Here is a 20967-nt window from a genome sequence, read left to right as displayed (position 1 = left end):
ATGACACAGTGCACATCATGTTACATATTTAATATTATTAAATTATTACTTTTTCATATGCCTTTTTATTTTACCTTATCATTTAATTATACTCACACTCAGATTTCGACTTAATTTTATACTAACTATGTAGTGATAAAGTCAATTTTAATTTTAAGAAGATGGTGCTTAAGAATATCCTAATCCATTGAGCTATTATTACTTCGTACCTTAGTAATAATAAGTAATAACTTAATGCCTATAAATTGTAATATACATGAACACATTTCTGAACACTTATTATAATTAATATCTACTTTGTGAAGGACAAATTCCTTGAGATCAATCATCAAACTTAATTACATAACGTGTCAAATAATATTGGTAATTAATCCTATCTTGATAATATAATTCAATATTCATTTAAATCAGTAAGTTTGGTCATAGATTATTCGTACTACACAAGGTTTGGTATTTAAACATATTTAAAAAGTTGATTGACCGTATATCAATTAACCCAGCTCATATTCAATGAGTAAGCAGTAATTTAACATACATATTCAATAATATTATGTAGGTATAAAGCGCTATAAGTATGTAGCTTGTATCTAGTAACTAGAAATAGAACCTAGGTTCAAGGGTAGTTCACCGAGCATAAACATCGCAGAGGTGAAAGTCTATGGCAGTTGTAAAAAGATTTCTACGTGCTCTATGGTTACAATATAATTCTTTATTCTATCGTATTAGTAATTTTTTTCTTTATATAACTTCCGGATAGGCGCGTTCGCAACTTTTTTTTTTAATTTTTTCAGAAATATGTTGAGCCTCGGTTGAGCCCGTAAATTAGGCTCTATTGTCACAAGACACATTTTTATTTACACAGATTATTTAACAAAAAAAAGTCTACTTTATTGGCGAAAATTTTGAGAACAAAATATTTTTTTTTAAAGTAGTTATATGTATGGTCTTTTTTACTTGAAGAGTATCTAAAGAATGAATTATGGACCACGCCTGCTTCCGTATACCAACAAATAGTTTTAATCGGTAACTAATTCATCACTCATATGACAATAACCAATATTGCGTTTAAATTCAGTATCATCCGCGCTATGTAGCGGTTTACGGATTTCTATCAAACGTCTATCCGTTTCCAACGCGTGGTTCTTGTATTGTAAGTCCTTTGTGACTCGTTGGTGATGGTTGTACATTCCGTGGTATGTTGTGCTGTAAATAAACGTGGAGAAAATGTAAAAAAAGAGCGTGTATGTCGAGCACACGTGTCAGAAATGAAACTTCTTTAACAAGATTCAAAGATACCAAAATTGTCACGTTACTCCATGACGTGGCGGTATTGCCTTGACGCGAATTTGAAATTTTACTCTCAACGCGCCTAAAGAAGATTCACTTCAAAAAAATAGTAGTTATTAATTATTAAAAATCTTTAAAATCCATTTATTCAACGTTAGTTATAAGCTGGTATGTGGTACTTACAGTGCATCTTCCAATTTCTTTTCCAATAAATTACTACTCGTGTGCACTCTTTCGTATTCCTCTATCAATCCTCGCATTGGTTTATCCTGCAAAATGATGTAAAAATCCAATTTTAGACACAAACATACCAAAAAAGAAAAAAAAATGTTATTTAGTACTTACATAACAAAACCTTATTTGAACGTCAGATAAGGAACTGCCCTTTTTTGAAGTTAGTTAAAATGATGACTTAGAGGCAACGATATAAAAAAACACAATATGATCAACATACAAAAATCGAAGAAATTGATTTGATTGACGTTTGTCTGGAAGAAATGGCTTATAGCCATATAAGGTCGCCAATTGTTTATATATTTTTTTGTTGCTTTTTATATTTCTTAACTGTATGAAGAAGACATAAATAAGAAACATCTTAGAATTAAAGACTTATTATAACGTACCTGAACTCTCTCCAACACAGGTCGTCTAGTCCTTGCGTCTAGTCGAGTCTCGACTAACTTAGTCGGGTTTATCTTATCAGCTACAGCCGCACGGAGAGATTCTATCTCTCTGTCTAATTTCACCAGGTTTTGTTCTAGCTGTACAATATTTTGAAAGTTTATTTTGTTAGTTTTACTTAAAAGTAAAGAAATATCTTTTTATTTCTCCCTAAAAATATGTTTTTACGTCTCATTGATTCCAACAAATATTCTGATTGCTACATTATATTGTACTTGTTTTAAGAACCCTTTGAAATTCCTACATTTCAATTAATTTTATCATTGCGATAGGCAGCACATACGGAGACAATATAATGTATTTACAAATTTTGAACTTCTTAAAGGTTTTTTTTCCATTACAAATTAGCTAAAACGACAAAACCAATGAGTACGTTTTTTAAAAACAGGCATAGACAACAAAATCTTTTAAAAAGCTATCTACCTTCATTTTCTGCCATTCCATTTCATTCCTCGCTCTCTGTATATCAAAAACTCGTCTCCTCATAACCATTTCCACTTGCTGGTTCTGAGCGAACATCTGATTCCGCGCCTGTTCCCTACTCTTGAACATTGTCTCTCTCAAAGTTTTGGATTCCCTCATTAATTGCTCAGCTATTTTGATCGTGTTTTCAATACAGTGGATATAACTCTCCTCTGTCATTGATCTAATGAAAATATGTTGATAATTTTAGCAAGAATATAAAAATTAATGCAAATATATATTTATATTACAAAGCTTTTTATTTACGCAAATAAAATCATGAATTACTTCGATTTTCTTTTAAAGTACATAATATTTGTCTTTCATCAAGCAACCAATAAGTTAAGACATAATTAATAATTGCCACAAAAAAGCAACAAAATGTGTAAAAATCAAACATATTTTAAACTATACACTTACTCAACAGGAATCCTAGTAGGATCCAACTTATACGAAATCCCCGAACTTTCCCTGTCCAAATCCTTCACATATCTCTCTATGAACAACGCGTCATCCTTATTCTGAATCTCTCTCTCGAGCCTACAGAATACGTTTGTTAGTTCTTTCAGTTTCTCCCACCCCATGTGACAAACGTCTGTTAATACACGTTTGCTATTTTCTATTATGTGAAGTTCCTGAAATTATTTATGTTTAATATCTATTTTTAATCGCCTTACAATCATCACAGGGCACCAGCTTTCAAATAAAAATGAATCATCAAAACTGCAGGTTCAGCCAGTCAAAAGTTCTAAGGTTAAAATCCCAAAAAATTCACTTGAATTTAAAACCGTCTTCTTATCTGAAGTCAGTTGAAAATTAATAATGTAAGTCACAAATGAATAAACCTTGCATATAAGAAAAATAAATTATTGAAAAGGTTCTTGCAAACCTTATTTAATTCCTCCCCAAGTTGATCCCTGGTTAATTCTGGTGGCAGTCGTTGATCCCTATTCGACAAGCACTGAGACACAACCATCAACGGCACTTGAAGTGACTCCAAATGTAATTCTGTTGCATTCTTCTCTTCTTTAAGCGCTCTACTCTCATCCCTCACTTGTTCCCGCGTAAAACGCTGTTTTTCCCGCCATGATTCAACTTCGAATATTCTTTTGAAATAATATAACGCATTAATAAATTGTCTATGGTTTAATTACTTTTCAGTAAAGGAAATATAAAAAATATTAGTCTGAATAATTCTACAATGCTTGCGGGGCTGCATTACGCTCGCTCACGTAGTAAGTACCTATACTACAATCAGCTACTCGTATTTAAAGAAATATAAAATAAATATTATAGGACATCAATATATTTTAATTTTTGTCCAGGTATATTCGTAACTAATATAACTAACTAATAACAGTTTGTAGTTAGTTAGTTAGTTAATTTCAGCTTCATTCTTATAAAAAAAAGAAGAAAAAAATCATCGGATATCATTAACGAAAGGGCGATCGAATTGTTCAATACAACTGAGCAACAACTGAGTTTAGTTTTTTATTCACCTGTCCCGCAGTAGCTCATTATTAACGTTAGTATCCCATCTCGTAGTAACTGAAGTTTCGTTACGCAACTGATTTCCTCTTTGTCTAAGTTCATAACCCTCAAAGCGTCGTAGTCTTGCTTCATTTTGCAAGTGCTGTATATTTCTAGTCCAGTCCAAGACACTAAGGCGGGGGTGAGATTTTTCAAACACAGGGACAGAAGCGTCCATGCTTATGACGAAATAAGAAAAGAATGACCTATTTCGAAAGGATTTTCAAAGTTTGATCAATAGTCAGCAGTTGATATGATAATGGAAATTCATAATAGTCTTAGTAAATGTTCAATCATTAATCTATTATCTTATTATTTAATGGACATATTGTATCGATTATTTCCTCTATTAAAACAATTTAAATTACGCGCGGCGCGCCATTCCGTGATTTATTTTATATGCATTTGTTTCCGCTTTTCAAATACAACCATTTTTAAACTAAATATCTAATAAGCTTTATTTTGAAATAATATCTTGTGTGTATTGAATATGATAAAAATCTGTGGATAAAAATAATATATTTTCATAAATTCCTCAACCATAGACTACAGGAAATAAGATAAGAAAACCAAAGGGCAAAGATATAAGTTGACGTAGACAACACAAAATATGGCGGCTGCCAATTGCTTGCATTTGTAAATTGAAGCTTTGCCGAATAAATGTGAAAAAGACAAACTGGATAAATATTTATCGTAAAATAAGCATTAAAAAATATTTAATCGCTCAAATTCCAAATAATTAACAAAGAAAATGTAAGTACGACGTTTTTACGTGTGGCATATTTGGCTTCGTAATACTGATTTTATTTTATTTTTATATTCACAAAGGTATGACGATAGACGTGGAGGCCGTGGCGGTGGACGTGGAGGTCCAAGGGGTGGTGGAAGAGGTCGAGGCGGATCGAGAGGTGGTCGTTCGGCTGATAGATCACTAGAAAGGGGAAGTAGGTTCGGAGGAAGCAGCGAAGGCCGCGGTGGTAGAGATGGGGGCAGAGGCAGCGGGAGAGGTTTCAGAGGTCGAGGCGGCCGTGATGGTAGAGATCGCGATGACTTCCGCGGCAACTTCAAAAACGAGCAACCCGGTGGGGCGCTTCGTAAAATACGCTGGGACACCATCACGCTTATACCATTCCAGAAAAACTTCTACAATCCCCACCCTAACGTTCAAATGCGCTCTATGGCCGAAGTTGAAAATTACAGAAGCCTGCATCAGATAACGGTTAAAGGGAGAGACGTACCGCCGCCTAGTATGTATTTTGAAGAAGGTGGCTTCCCCGATTATGCTATGAAGGAAATTTTGAAGCAAGGGTTTCCGAATCCGACACCAATTCAAGCACAAGGTTGGCCGATTGCTCTATCTGGAAGAGATATGGTGGGGATTGCTCAAACAGGATCAGGGAAGACACTAGCTTATATCTTGCCTGCTATTGTACATATAATAAATCAACCGCGGTTACTTCGGGACGATGGCCCAATCGTCCTTGTCTTGGCTCCAACAAGAGAATTAGCTCAGCAAATCCAACAGGTAAATATAAAGTATTTCTTATTTGAGAACTGTTTAATAATCATTCATATTATGATAATACTCAACTAATTTTTAATTTAACGTCTTAAATATAGTCAATGATTTATTTTTCTATTTGTGCCGCCAAGGCTCTAGTATCAATGAATGGAAACGCAGCTGAAAGGGATAGAATTCCTGGCCCCATGGATGTTGTAATTAATTTAAATATTTTTGGTAGAAATTAGTTTTTCACATTGGGGTTATGTTCGAAAACCAATATAACATTAGTATTTGATTTTAAATACTAAGTTGCTTTACCCACCAGAGTTTTTACATTGGCCATATATCATTCTATTTTTGACCATTTGTATTCTCAATAGTTGCTTAAAATATCAGCTTCAGGTTTCTGAACATATCCTTTCTTTTGCACCAAGTAGTGGCAACTTTAGTTAATGTTTATTTTCAACTATAATGTGGTCTATCACTCATTTTAGTTTATCATTCTTGATACAACAGTTTTTCATTACATTCAGTCATGTAGTTTTGTTAAATTGTAGTTAGTTCTTATTGTAATGTTGTTTTAATTTATTACCTCATCAATATTTAATGCCTTATTATTTTACTATTTAAAGCTTAGAAATAAATTTCCAGTATTTTTTTACAGTTATTTTTTTACTACTCTTACCCAGAATAGAATTGGCAATGTAAAAAGCAGAAATAATTCTAAATATTAACTTGTATTTGATTCATTTAGTATGGTCCTTGCTAATATGCTTAATACTATAATCTTTATTTGATTAAACCAGCAATTATCAACATTTATATTAAGCTTAATTTGTTTATCTATATTGTTATATTACTTAGATAATTAGAAGCTTTGATTGTTGCTTATAAAATATACTCATTGATTGTATTACACAAAATACAGTAAATCCAATAGACTAGATTCCTATATTTATAAATATCATTAGTATTAATTTAAAAATCATTCATACCTTCACTATTCATATAATTACACTATATAACATGCTGTTTTTATATTAAATAAACAGGTAGCGACAGACTTTGGTCAGAATGTGCAAGTACGCAACACTTGTATATTCGGTGGGGCTCCAAAGGGGCCTCAGGGCAGGTCCCTGGAACGAGGGGTGGAAATTGTCATTGCTACTCCTGGAAGACTCATTGATTTCTTGGAAAAGAGTAAGTCTTAAACTTTTATGTTTTTAAGCTATTGCCACAGAATACATAATAGTAGCTAAACGCTACAGAACGGACACTCTCCGCCTCCCGCCAAAATTAAACTTACCTCACCCCCGCGCGATCAGACATAAAATGGGCCATATTTTTCTGCAAGGACGATACGCAACGAAGATTGACAACATTAATCAAATTGACTTAAAGTAATTTTATTATTTTGGATTTGTGATTATCGTTTTTCGTAGAAAATGGTTAGATATTGTGCTGTTTACGGATGTATTTCATCAGAAAAACGCGAATTTTTTTTTACGCTAGTCACAAATGTGCCAACCATAAAGCGTTAACACACACATTTGCAGTCTCTACAGTGTGACTGTCAAAACGATCATTTTGTATGGAGTGTCCGGGGTGTGCTATTGCATAGCTTCTATCGCGGGCCTTGAGCGCGGGGACCGAATCCAGAAATTGCGTAACGAAAAACCTCACGCTCCCCACTCCGACGGACGCGGAGGTGTGGCTTAAAGGCATAGCATGCAATAGCTTTACCGCGGCAGTCCCCGAGTGACACACGTCTTTTTTTACTCAGACAAACTTTACTACTGTCTATCTATAATATTATAATTAAAATGACTATAGTTTCTTGTGGTAGTTGAAAAAATTGATCAAAAATTAACACAAAATATAGTTTGGGAAAATATTTTAGTTTGCTTCCCATTTTTTTTTATAGAACTTAATATGGATAGAAACATATGAATATAGTCTAGGAAAGAAATTAAGTTTGCTTTTACATTTTTTTTAAATACAAAATTTAATACAGATTTTCCTGTAAAATTGACATGTTCACTGATTTCCGAATTAAAAATGTTGAATGTTCTAGATACGACAAATCTTCGTCGCTGCACTTACCTAGTATTGGACGAGGCAGACAGAATGTTGGACATGGGCTTTGAGCCACAGATCCGCAAGATTATTGAACAAATCCGACCTGATAGACAGGTAAATATTTTCAACATCTGTTTTAATAAAAAAACATCAAATTCATTTAAACACCACCTATCTAATTCTAATTTATGAAACAAATCCTTTTCAAAGGTTCATCCTTTTGACAGAGATCACTTTTAACCGATAAGGGCGCCTATTTAACATAATAAACCTAATTTATTTCTCTCTTTACTGTTTCTTTTCTTCTGTATGTGTGTGTTAAGTAAAGGATTTTATATTGTACTAGCTGTTGCCCGCAGCTTCGCCTGCGTGGAAAAGATAAATTTTCATGGTACAAACTTTCATCCCCTATTTGATCCCCTTGGGGGATGAATTTTCTAAAATCCTTTCTTAGGGGACTTCCTAGGGGACGCCTACGTTATCGCATCTACCTGCATGCCAAATTTCAGCCCGATACGTCCAGTGGTTTGGGCTGTAGATCACTATATCAGTCACCTTTGAGTTTTATATATATAGATGTATTTTACAATTGCTCAATTAAATTGTCATTTTAGGTTCTCATGTGGTCAGCAACATGGCCAAAGGAAGTTCAGAATCTAGCTGAAGAGTTTCTACACGATTACATACAAATTAACATTGGTTCATTGTCGCTATCAGCCAACCATAATATCCTACAAATTGTCGATGTTTGCGAGGAATGGGAAAAAAATGATAAACTGTTGACGCTTCTCAATGAGATATCTTCCGAGGAAGAAACTAAAACTATCATATTCGCGGAGACTAAGAGGAAGGTAAGTTGTTGCTTAGGTTTTATAACTAAATGCTTATAATGTGTTTTATCTTTATTTTCAAATATGTAATCGAATTTTGATGAAATTCGCGTATTATCGATATTTGAATATGTAATAATGATAATGTATTAAAATAAATAATAGGAGTTTTTTTCGACTCTGCATTTTTACGCGATATAAAGAACGACTTGACAAAAGATTAGTACTATTTTAAAAAATTTAGTGCAAAAAATTAGGCTCATTCTCCATTTTTATACAAAATAGGTGGATGAAATAACAAAAACAATAAACCGCGCCGGCTGGCGTGCTCTCGCTATACACGGCGATAAGAACCAACAGGATCGTGACTATGTACTGAGCCAGTTCAGACAAAACCAGGGTGGGATACTAGTCGCCACTGACGTAGCGGCCAGGGGGCTTGGTAAGTTTGGCTTGAAACGCGAAAAAAAATGATATAAAAATTAACAGTTTTTATATTTCAGCATTTTATGGAAGCCCTGTTTTATTTTTCAATTGTCACCTGCGATCAGTCGTTGACTATGAGCAGATTTTAGAAATGATGAAGCCCTATTTAAAAAAAAAGTTTGTGTTTATGAAGGCACAATTGTGTCACTCGTATAATTTGTATAATAAACGAAAATTGTCTACTGTTCTTGCCCAGAAGTCATTATCTTATGTTTGTGCCACCAGAATTAATGATATCTTAACGGTGGTGACATTGATCCCGCCAATAATACTTATACACTCGAACATGTTTCATACTTGGAATATCTGTAAACCTTAGATAGGCAGTTTCACAAAGGGCTAGATGTTAGGACGAAATCGTTTGCACAAGGTTTGCAGTATTTCGAGGTTTAAAGGCATCAAACAAAAGATTCTTATACTAACAGCTGCGAGGTTTTTTACCCATATTATGTGAACTAAATTTCGCTAAATCACCTCGCACTGTAACGCCGGGGTGTTATAAAGGTCTAAGAGATGTCAGGAGCGTAGTGGGGAAGTTGTTTACCATTGCTGTCAATTATAAATAGCAAAGGCCCTAATGTGGACCCTTGAGAGATGCCAAACGATGCCAATGAAGGAAATGAAACTGTTTTTCTGTGGATAGACTTCTTTTTTATATTGATTGGAAGAAATTAAATAATTTGTAGATATATGAAGAATTAGAAAATGTTTTAGGAAAAAATTAAGTGTAATAGTGTACTTGTAAAGAAATATGTAACTTCAAACTTCAAACATGATATTTTTGAAATGTTACCAAAAAAAGGCAATAATAGTCTATCTTCGAAATAAAGAATATGGTATTGCAGTAGTTACATGGTCAATTTTTACGTCGATAATATTATATTATGTAAGATTTATACACCACTTCTTTATACACATAATACAGACATACAAACATTTCACTACATATAAATTTAATGTTTTTGTAACTAATAGCAGATAGGACAAGATTAAAATAAGATCTATAAAAATAAGCTAAGTTTCAAATATTAAAGTAAAAGTCCACAGAAAAAAATGAGATGAAGATTTTTCATTGGTTCTTTAACTTTAACCGTCATAACTTTGTGTTCCAATATTCACGACAAAATTTAACACTGCTTTTTTTCCGTCATATGATTAGAGAAATGGTTGATAATAATGTGCGATTGGTAATTTATGCCAAAGTGGATATTGGAACATTACAAACGAACAAGCAATGGATCAATTTAAAACAAAATACCGGCGTTTTATGGACTTTATAATTGTTATACATTATTCACATTACCGCTGTATGCATAAAGTTCATTGCGCCTCAAAATTTCCATGACTGACTCAGCAATATTCTCAATTTTCATTGCAGAGGCGCATGCGTGCAGAGAAAATGGCTAAATTAACGGTGTGTTGCTGGCTTTACTTAGCGAATAATCGATCATTTTTAATATTGTCAGTATTAAATTCGGTCAGCGCACACTGTCTTGAGCATGCTGCCTCTTAATGGAGTTAGATCTAGCAAATAGGGTTTGCAAAAAACGTTATAAGCAAGGTTAAAAGAGCAATATGCTTGGTTAATCGTCATGAGAGATTTGAACCCTACGCAACCTGACAATAGAGTTTAAAGTCAGCACACCGTTAGTTGCTCTTGGCCGACAACACTCCGGACCACTGATGGGCAATACAGTTTTCAGTCTACGACACGACGAGACGTTAAGGTAACTATCATGTTTGGTTTTTTGTCGGGGCGCGTTTTGTGCACTCAAAATTGACGCTATAAATATTGAATAGTTAAAAGTCCATGACTTTTAATCCATTGAGCCCCGAACGGCCAGATCCGGCCGCGACACAATAGATTTTCTATTGTGTCTGTGATTCCGGGGCCTGATGGATTAAAGGTCCATGACTTATAACTATTTAAATTATGGTTTTATACAGAAAATATTTCAATTTTAAAGTTATTATATTTTTTACGCAAAATAAGAAAACATTCCTAATTATAAAAAAATTGGTTGTTTGTAAAGTAGGTTTACGATCGAGATGTTTACGTGATAACGTCTTATTGGTGGCAGCGCTCGAGATGAGACGGGAGATCGGTCCGTCTCTCTCTCGTTACGGCGGGGGCACACGATGCGTTGCGGCGCCGCACCGCAAAGATTTCACCGTGTCAGTGGGCACACGAGCGGTGCGGCGCCGTAACGTTGTTATGTCGCAGCGGCGTCGTAGCAGCGTTGGACAGTCAGTCCTTCCTTGTGACGCAAAACAACTGAGCGGTGCCGCTCCGGCGTCGCACCGCATTCACCCCTCCCCGCCTCGTCTCGGTGGTTGCAAGTCCGGTGCGGCGCCGGAGCGCATCGTGTGACATGGCACAGATATTTCTATGTAAAGCTTTGGTCTGGTGATCATGACGCACAACGCTGAGGTATGCGCCCCGACGCAGCGTCACGACGCAGCATTTACCTTCCCTGCGGAGAGGTGGTCAGTTGATTTTGCCGCAGCTACCAAGGTAGACGTGAACATGAACAATTTTGCTGTAATTATCAAACTTTTATGTTTTTTGTCTTTATTTTTATATAAAGAAGGATAGCTGCGAACTAATTATATTATTGTCTACGATAAAATATTAATATAATATAATCTAAAAATTCATATTGTCGCATTCATATATGCCGTGACGCATACCCGCACACCGCAGCGTTCAATCGAGAATGACGCCGCGCTGTGCGGGAGTACACCTCCCCACTCACCGCGCTTGCCCTTCGCCGCGGACGCATACTGCGACGGAACAAGAGAACATTGTCGACGTTTTTCATATGATTGAGTGTCCGGCATCGCAAACCGTATACCTCAGCGTTGTGCGTCATGATCACCAGACCAAAGCTTAAGACGACGCAGCGACACCGCTCCGGCGCCGCACCGCCGCCGCAACGCATCGTGTGCCCCCGCCGTTATACCTGCGATCGCGCTCGTGAGGTTTTGGTGTGACACAAGTTTCTGAGCATGTCACCCGACTAAACCGATTTTAAAAACGTTATCACGTTAAAAAAAAAGCTCGCCCCGCCAAACGCAACACGATTCGCAATTTGGATCCGTTCGGATCGTCGTACCCACTTCCGTGTCGCACCGCAGACGTGGAGGACGTGAAGTTCGTGATCAACTACGACTATCCGAACAACTCGGAGGACTACGTGCATCGCATCGGGCGCACGGGCCGCTCGCACAACACCGGCACCGCCTACACGCTGTTCACGCCCAATAATTCCGCTAAGGTGGGTAGTCTGCAATACTTTTATATGGGTATCTGTAATACTTTTTATACTCTATACAGGGTGTCCCACTGTTGGTATACTAAGCTCAAAGGAGGTTACAGTTTTACATACGCTAAGTACGTAAAAAATACTTATAAAATTCCAGACGCAGTTTTTTTTCAAATAGATGAATTCTTAAAACTCTATGTATACACCCATAACAAGCAACCCGCCCAGCTTTGCTACCAGCACGTGAACTATCTTTTATGATTATGTTTTCATAGACAAAATGCTCACATTAGCGAAGCGTAATATGCAAGCTGCGCGAGCCGCGAAGCTAGAGAAGAAAACATGGATTATCAGGAAAAATTTTTCAAAATTTTTTGATGTAATTTTTTTGACTTTTTACGTGATCAGTGTATGCAAAACTACAAGTCCCTTCGCGTTTAGTATACCAATAGTGGAACATACTGCATATTAGTTTTAAATACATATTTTTGAAGTGAAATTTCTCGTTGAGAGTAAAATTTCAAGGTCGCGTCAGGGCAATAACGTCAGATCATGGTACTCTATGCGCCTTACTAGACGACGATTTTGCCATGTTTGAATCTTGCCAAAGAAGTTTCACTCTTGACGCGTGTGCTAGGCATTCAAGCTCTTTATTTGTTTATTAATTAACATGGTGACAGGAGCTGTTGATTAAAATAATTTGTAATAAACTAGTAAATCTAAACTTGTTTAAATTGGAGTCAAAAGTCGATGGAAAACATTTTAGTTTTATTGTATTTTGAACGTCTTAGACAAAATTATCTACATTTTTTATTTGTTATGGATTTTATTATTTATAGTAAAATAAATAAATAAAATAAATAAATAAATAAAGCTTTATTTGTTCCATAAGAATATACAATTTTAGTTACAGTTATAGTTTGAGTACATAGTAGAACAATTTAGACACTAATCTAGTTTATATATAGGTTCTTATGGACCCCGTACGGGTAAAAGCCTCCCCCAAAGAATGCCACTTTAACATTTTTTTTTTATTTTTTATTTCTTTGTTGGTAAGTTTGTATAATTTTTTAAGATTTTTTTTTTTTTTTTATCGGATTTAATGTAATCTCTGTCTTCGATTATCTTTTCTCCTAGGCGACGAACCTCGCACAAACCTATTATATCATGGTTAATATTTTCTAGTGCTGCTTTGAGCTCTATTTGTTTTTGATCAGAAGATAATGATCTTACATTAAGGGTGCAAATATAAAAGGTAGTTTAAAAAAATTTCATTTTTATTTGGGGGGGTTTTGGTCATACTCTCCCGCGGTGACCGGCTGTACTGGGAGAGTTGAGGTTGGGAGAGGGATATGGATTGCTATTCATTGTTCCGTTTAGGTGTCGTCATTTGGCGTTGTGCTGATCCTGTCTGGGCGACGGTTAATTTGGGCTTTTGAATGATGTAATTCTTCATGTTTCCCTTATTCTTCTTAGGTGGTTGTTTGTTAGTTTGTTCAAGATTTTCGTTGGTAGGTTGACTAGTCTCCGGAGATTCTGATAGGATTCTTTTGCTCGGCTGTTTATATGGATGTTGTTGGTTATTTAATATAATAATTTTATCGTATTTTATAAAAGCGATATTGCCTGCATCTTTTTCTTTCTGTACTTGAGCTTGTAGTTCTTTACGTTTATTTAAAATTTCAATTGGGTAGTCTTCTTTTAAATAGTATGAGGTATTTTGTAAGTGATGTTTATTTTTTTGTATTTTTAGTTTTAATCCCAGTGTGTTGAATGTTATAACTATCGGTCTTACTTTCTCCCCCTTTTTTCCTAGTCTTCTCACAGCTTCGATGTTGTTAGTATCGCATGAGATTTTTATGTATGTATTTATTATGTTCACTACTATTATTTCAAGTTCTTCGTATGATTTTTCTTTCTCTTCTACGCCAAATAAGACTAAATTTTTGCGTCTTAACTGTCTTTCTAGGTTGCTTACTGTTTTTGATTGTTCTTCAATTTTTTTCTCCAAAATTTCATTTTTTATTTCCAAGTTGTTAAATTTTTCGTTGAGACTATTGATTATAGTGCATTTAATATCTTCCTTCATTTCTAACATGTCTTGTTTTTGTTGTTTTAAATCTTGCTGCATGTTAATTAACATATTTTTTATTTCCTCCATATCCTTTTTTATTTCAGCGCCCTCTATGAGATAAGGTGGGAACTTCTTATTTTGTCTTCAATTGATCGGATCGAGCGGACTAAGTGGTGTCGCTACTTTCTGATAGATGGCGTAGTGCAATTCGACTAAGGAGTTCTAATGGGTTGTAATAGATGGTGCTGCTACTTTGATCGATGATTAATTATAATTATCATCAATCGTCATATTATATTATGTTTACTTTTGAGGTTATAATTTCAAATGTTTTTGTTTACGTACTGTTATGGTGTTTTCAAGTTCCTTCTAATCGTACACACACTCCACTAGTTAATTTGCACTCTAATAATGATGGATTCTATGTATCCAACGGATTCCGAGTGAGTATTGACTTACGGGTATTGATAAGTCGTTTTTTTATAAATTGTATTGTTTGCGCACTTTGTTATTTATATTGATTCGAAGCAGTTTATACAGTAGTTACGATTTTAGATAGTTTCACTTAGTTTAGATCACTTAAGCAATTTTAAAATTTTATTTATTGACGAGTACAGTATTGACAGTTGGACAGACGCGCCCTCTCCTCAAGTAACTCCTTATTTATAGTTTTATTATTTATAGTATGATTGAATAAACAGGCGAAAGATTTGATGTCGGTGCTGCAAGAGGCTAACCAAGTGGTGAATCCCAAACTGATGGAGTTGGCGCAGTGCGGTATGGGCTTCAAGGGAAAGTTCAGTGAGTATTTTAGTATATTTATTTAAAGGGCCTTGTATTGTATATAATATTATTGATATAGCTTTCGTATACAACTACCCACTTTTGTTCGTACAAAATTTGTTTGTGTACTTTTTGTTTTCTTGTTTCAAAATAAATGTAAGCTCAAATTGTACCTAAACAAACAGAAACATAGAAAAAAAATGTGAAAGTTGTTACATAGCGCTGCAATAAACCTTTCAATTGTACTTGTAATGATTTATTCTTTTCATTTCCTTCTCATTATATTAATAAGATTAAAGATTAACTATGAATAGACAAACAATCCAATTTCATAATATGTACAGTACTGCATCATGATTGATATTATTTGGATTTCTGTAATAAAGTATGTTATATAAAAATAAATGAGGGTATAAAAATAGATAACTAATAGACAACTTATATATTATATGAAAATAGACAACTTTATAGTAATTTGAAATGAGCCCGTTTAAGGATAAAAATCATAAAAATAATTTTATTTTCTTAGTGAGACTAGTTCCTTAATTTGCATACACTCTGACACAAGCACATTAATTTTTTTTTAAATAAAACCATTCATTTACATAAAAACTGTTATATATAAATTGACGAATTGTGATTGAAATTAACATTTGGACGCTTTAATTTCCTATAATTAAAGGTGCAGTAGATCATGTACTTAAATAAGAGGTAATAAATGTCCTTTGGTAAAAAAAATTGGTTGTCTGTAAAGTCGGTTTACTGACGATAGTTGAACGTGAACGAGCGACAAAGCACAATCGGCCTTAAGGCCGATTGTGCTTCAGTTCCGCGCTCTCGCTCGCACTTCAAGCCTTACATGGAACGCCTCAAAGCGAGGTAACGCCGCATGAGTCATGTTTTTTCGTGCGTGCAGCCGGCTCTATCGAATTATAAGACGTTGTCACGTCAAAAATTCTATAATAAAACAAATAATATATTTATTAATTGCAGACCGCGGCAGATACCGCGACAGAGATGACGAGCCACGTGGTGGGGGACGCGGCAGGGGAGGCGGTAGGGGCCGGCCCGATAGAGGTGAGATTTTGAACGGTAACCTATTAAAAACTCGAATTTCTATTACCCGAATCTTAAAATCCCGAAAACGGTTGTTAGAACTTTTAAACGACAGATGTAATGAATGACAAATTTTTAAAATTCCTTTTTTAATTTCCCAGATGAATCAATTTCCAGATGCACCAAAACCAGATTTTTAAAAAGTATTTTTTTGTTTCCCGTATTTTCATAATACAGATTTCATTATACCAGATTCTCAAAATACTTTTTTTTGTTTCCCATCGTACCATTTTCCAAATAAACTATTGCCAAATTTTCATAATCTTTTTATTTGGTACCCATATAATCGTATAACAGATAAACTATTGCCAGATTTTCATAATCTTTTTATTTGATTTCCATACAATCGGGATTATACCTTTACTATCGACTGAAAATAAACATTGTCAGTAAGTAAATTTATTGTTTTACTTGTCCATTACAGACCGGTTTTAGTGTCAAAGTCGACTCAGTAGGTTAGGTTTGAAATACGACCCCCACGCCAGAACCGATTCGCTATTGTTTTACTTGCCCATTACAGAAAGGTTTAAGTGTCAAATTCGACTCAGTAGGTTAGGTTAGGTTTGAACTGTGACCCCCCATGCACGAGCCGAGCGAGCGAAGCGAGCGTGCCGCGGCAGCGGCCGGCGAGTGCCAGAACCGACTCGCTATTGTTTTACTTGCCCATTACAGAAAGGTTAAAGTGTTAAAATCTATTCAGAAGGTTAGGTTAGGTTCGTGCTGCGTCCCCCTGGAAGGAAAACGTTTTGCTGGATATCGTTTATTTGAATTTCAAAAATCTGGACATCGTTTGTCTGGATATCAATTAACTGTATTTCAAAAATTTGTGTTTTAAAAATCTGGCTTTCGTGCATATGGATTACGGTCATCTGGATTTTGTGCATTTAGATTTCGTATGTCTGGAACTCATTCGTCTGGATTGTAAAACGTCGTACAAATAAAGAAATGGGCAAATGAAATTCGGAGTTGCGATTATATGGCAAACAAAACTTCGAAATTTTAAAATTCGGGGTTATGAAAAAATGTCCAAACGTTTTCTGGATTATGATATTCGGAATATTAAAATTCGAGATTAAGATAGGTAACCATTTTGAACAGTTAGGAGATGATAAACAGTTATACACACAAAAATATTTCATAAAAAATGCCCGACAATTTTTTTTGAGAAAGGTTTGGTGAAATTGTAAAAATATAAACACAACTGAGTAAGATCTGCTGAATCTTACTCAGTTGTGTTTATATTATTATTTACGAAATTATTTCAGGCTAAATAAATAATATATACTAACCTAACTTTATTTATGCACTCTTACTGAAAAAAAAAACTGATAGCCAAAAAACTAATAACAAATGGTCTCATCTAGAATTATATATAAAAACTAGCGGTCCGCCCCGGCTTCGCCCGTGGTACATATGAAAAATAGATGTTGGCCGATTCTCAGACTTACCCGATATGCACAGAAAATTTCATGAGAATCGGTCCACCCGTTTCGGAGGAGTATGCAGACTAACATTGTGACACGAGAATTTTATATATAAGATGAATCGCAAAATGTGTTGGTAAGCGCATAACTCGAGAACGGCTGAACCGATTTCGATAATTCTTTTTTTATTATATTCCTTGAAGTACGAGGATGGTTCTTATGTAGAGAAAACGTAAATATGTACCACGGGCGAAGCCGGGGCGGACCGCTAGTCTAGAATAAAATCTGTTTCTATATAAAATTTCATATGGATAACGCGATCAGTGTTTACGAGAAAGAGTAACAAACATATATGTTTATATCCATTTTTCGTATTTTTATAATAAAATACTAAATTGTCTATACTCTTTCAGGATCAAGATGGGACAATAACGACTCCAATGGTTTCCAAGGGTCCTCGTTCAACCGTCCCGAGGGAAATTTTCCCCGGCAAACCTTCAACAGGGACCAGGGTAGAGAATCATTCCGTGGTCGTGGACGTGGGCGTGGGCGTGGGAACTTCAGTAATTATGGACAAGGGTCTGGGTACGACCAGAACCAGGGTTATCAGCAGAACAGCTATTATAACATGTACTCGCAGCCGGCTGAACAAAATTAATTTGTAAAATGTGTATTGTAAACAGACTTGGTGTTGAAGGTCATGGATTGTATGGGTATTCCAGAAGTTTTAGTTTAAGTAAATAAATAAAACTTTTTATCCCAGAAAGTTATATAGTATATACAGACAGTTTTGTTTTGGATAGGGAGGATTTTTTTTATTGTAAACTTCAAGTTCAAATATATTTTTTTAAGTTTAAATATTTCAAATGTGTCAGAAAATTATCTCATTCAATTTGGAGGAAGAAATCTACTAGGAAAAAAATTACTAAAACAATTTTCATTAGAAAGATCAACAACTCTTAATAAGATTAGAAGACTTCATAATGCGACGCTTGTCGTAAAACAATATGTTTCGTTAAAATATAATATCTTTCTCTAATAATACTTGTTCAAATGCTTCAAGTCTGTTTACATTACGTAAGTGCTATGTGATACAGTTTGTATGTTGATATCTGCAGATATTGGGGTATGATTGGGCAGAATTTTTTGTAAAAATTCTATATAAATATAATATTTTATTTTAATTTGATTTTATTAAATTTATTTAACCTAGACCAAATCTCAAACTAATAGACCTGTACTTTTCAATGTTTTTAATTTGTTGTCCTTATCTTTCTATATTACTTTCATAACTTTAAAAACTAAAATAGTTTAAATTATAACAGTTAGGGTTAAATAGATTATAAATATGTATAAGTATTACGTTATATTTCTTTAATTAAATATATATTCTGCACTTATACAAGCAACATCGACTGTAAAGCTTGTATTACAAAATATGTAGTAAAAACATAGTAAAAATTGGTATTTAGTAACCTTTTAATTCATATATTATGACATGGTCGCGATTTAAAAATAGTTTTCCTAAAAACCTTTCAAAAACGAAACACATCACATAAAGAAAATATTAATGCATACATACTTAGTATGTTTGTGGCCAAACTGACCATATCTTCAATATACATAATATAATTGTAGAAATAGGGGATAGAATTTTTTATTATTTAACTACACCATAGCATTTTCTTACTAAATCATAATAACATAGAAAATACATGTTTCAAAAATTTACCATATTTTATGGTGCTCTCTAATAAAATGAATTTGCAACACCAAATGATGATGACAAAGTAAACAGCAGTAAAGCTAATGGAATTTCCGAATTAATCGGAATTATACACATGTATTCTCTATGTTAAATGATTATTTAAGCTTAGAATAGATTGCCGTAGGAAATGTTCAATTTTATAATACTGTGGTTATGCTTTTCCTAACTTGGGCATTGATCAATTTAATTTCGTGCACTTTTTGCACTAATTATGCTAATGTCACATAACATAATAAAATGTTTGAATCTTGCTAAATATTTGGATATTTTGCACGCCTCATAAGCGAAGCGTTGAGGTGGGTACTACTGTCACTTCGCGCAAAACATCTGATTTTTCAAACTTAAAATGTCTTTATGTATCATACATTGCACTTGTAAGATAATACATACACACATATATTAAGAAAAAACACTATTTTTAACGTTCATGATATTTTTGATGTCATTTTTGTTATTTAAACTAGTTAAAAAACAGTTTAAAAAAGTTCTGTCTTGGACGTCCGTGTGTCTGTATGTGCGGATCCTTTTTCTTGTTAACACGATAGCGACCGAAATACTTTACTAATCGAGTCTTTTTTTTTCTCTTACGCTTGAGTATGCTCAGGAATAGAACCCTTTCATTTTTCAGGGTCTGATTCGATGTGGTTTAATTGTTATTAAATAAACAAAAATAATAATTAATAAATATTTATTAAAAAAAAATTATGAGGCGTGCAGTTTTGGATTTTCCAAATTATTGATTTATGCAGTAACATTAGCTACATTCCTGTTTGAAACTCAGTATTGATAACACGACTCGACAAAAAAAATTTCGTTCTTTGTCCTAAAGTTTATACTATTATTTTCCAGTTAGTTATGCACAAAAACGAAAAGAAAATACCTTTTTTCGGTATAAAGTTTGCTTTTGTGATAGTTATAATAATAATACTCATTTTTCAATTTTTTCATAAATTTTAATTGATTTTAATATTTTTAAAAAGACCACGCGGTGAGAGTGGGGTATTAACGTTTACAATGTGCCGCTAGATGGCAGAACTAAAGACATCTCATGTTCTCTGTGAAGCCTATGAAGCATATTTTGACTGTCCTGTACGGAATCAACATAAGCCATGGGCTCCACATGTTGCTTGTAGTTATTGTAAAAGGTGTTTGGAAGGTAAGGCAAATTACAAATTTTAAGGCCATGGGCTGCAGGATGTCATTAAAAGTACATATGCTGCATGCTCATTTGGATAAATTTAAAAACAATATGGGAGCCTATTCCGAAGAGCAAGGAGAACGTTTCCATCAGGACATCATAAATTTTGAACAACGCTATCAAGGCCAATTCAATGAAAACATGATGGGCGACTATATTTGGGGTTTATTGAGAGAAAGTAGCTATGAACATAAAAGAAAAATTAAAAGTGTGCACTTTTAAGTTATTTCCCACTTTTCTGTAAGCTAATTTGATAGTAAAACTTAATAAAAATAATAAACATTTTTATTTCAATAGTTTTATTTTCAATCAAAAATTAAAATCCGAGATTTTTAAAAATTTCGTTCAATCAGTCTTCTAAGCACAAAAGCAAAGTTTTTCATGCCATATATTTTTTTTCCGTCTAATTACGACCTAAACTACCAAATTTAATGCTTTGCAATCGAAGTCAAATTTCATGGTGACCCGTTGTAATGTGC

At 34.2% G+C, this 20967-nt stretch overlaps 3 protein-coding genes across 4 annotated transcripts; 1 reads left to right on the top strand and 2 right to left on the bottom strand.

Moving 5' to 3' along the window:
* Positions 1-1012: 1012 nt before the first annotated feature.
* Positions 1013-3035, bottom strand: LOC149903766 (tektin-B1-like). Its single transcript, XM_090107622.1, has 5 exons — positions 2851-3035; positions 2392-2614; positions 1911-2048; positions 1471-1556; positions 1013-1203 (listed from the first exon to the last, which is right to left on the bottom strand). The coding sequence occupies exons 1-5, from the start codon at positions 3012-3014 to the stop codon at positions 1017-1019; spliced, it is 798 nt and encodes a 265-aa protein (XP_089963748.1). The 5' UTR covers positions 3015-3035; the 3' UTR covers positions 1013-1016.
* A 1527-nt stretch (positions 3036-4562) lies between these two features.
* Positions 4563-19078, top strand: LOC149903764 (uncharacterized). Of its 2 annotated transcripts, XM_090108266.1 has the most exons (11): positions 4563-4713; positions 4789-5485; positions 5614-5676; positions 6517-6664; positions 7539-7657; positions 8158-8394; positions 8659-8815; positions 11998-12137; positions 14901-15000; positions 15976-16059; positions 17936-19078. In XM_090108266.1, coding segments are annotated over exons 1-11 (1992 nt in total). In that variant the 5' UTR covers positions 4563-4711; the 3' UTR covers positions 18181-19078. The 2 variants fall into 2 exon arrangements, with proteins under 2 accessions (XP_089964392.1, XP_089964393.1); XM_090108267.1 differs by lacking the exon at positions 5614-5676.
* LOC149903765 (uncharacterized) lies at positions 13185-14840 on the bottom strand. Its single transcript, XM_090108034.1, has one exon. The coding sequence runs from the start codon at positions 14284-14286 to the stop codon at positions 13486-13488; it is 801 nt and encodes a 266-aa protein (XP_089964160.1). The 5' UTR covers positions 14287-14840; the 3' UTR covers positions 13185-13485.
* Positions 19079-20967: the final 1889 nt, after the last annotated feature.

The sequence above is a fragment of the Colias eurytheme genome, chromosome 12, assembly GCF_061535395.1.
Source record: "Colias eurytheme isolate Ceu_HAF_F1 chromosome 12, ilColEury1 Martin Lab GWU primary, whole genome shotgun sequence".
NCBI lineage: Eukaryota > Metazoa > Arthropoda > Insecta > Lepidoptera > Pieridae > Colias > Colias eurytheme.
Note: the sequence above shows the minus strand (reverse complement) of the source record. Positions and strands in the feature narration are given on the sequence as shown.

Coding starts and splice junctions, on each gene's coding strand:
- LOC149903766 (XM_090107622.1), bottom strand. CDS start 3,014: ATGGGGTGGGAGAAACTGAAAGAACTAACAAACGTATTCTGTAGGCTC. Junction 2,049..2,391: donor TGGAATGGCAGAAAATGAAG/GTAGATAGCTTT, acceptor AATATTGTACAG/CTAGAACAAAACCTGGTGAA. Junction 1,557..1,910: donor CTGTGTTGGAGAGAGTTCAG/GTACGTTATAAT, acceptor ATCATTTTGCAG/GATAAACCAATGCGAGGATT.
- LOC149903765 (XM_090108034.1), bottom strand. CDS start 14,286: ATGGAGGAAATAAAAAATATGTTAATTAACATGCAGCAAGATTTAAAA.
- LOC149903764 (XM_090108266.1), top strand. Junction 5,486..5,613: donor TAGCTCAGCAAATCCAACAG/GTAAATATAAAG, acceptor TGTGCCGCCAAG/GCTCTAGTATCAATGAATGG. Junction 6,665..7,538: donor CATTGATTTCTTGGAAAAGA/GTAAGTCTTAAA, acceptor TGAATGTTCTAG/ATACGACAAATCTTCGTCGC.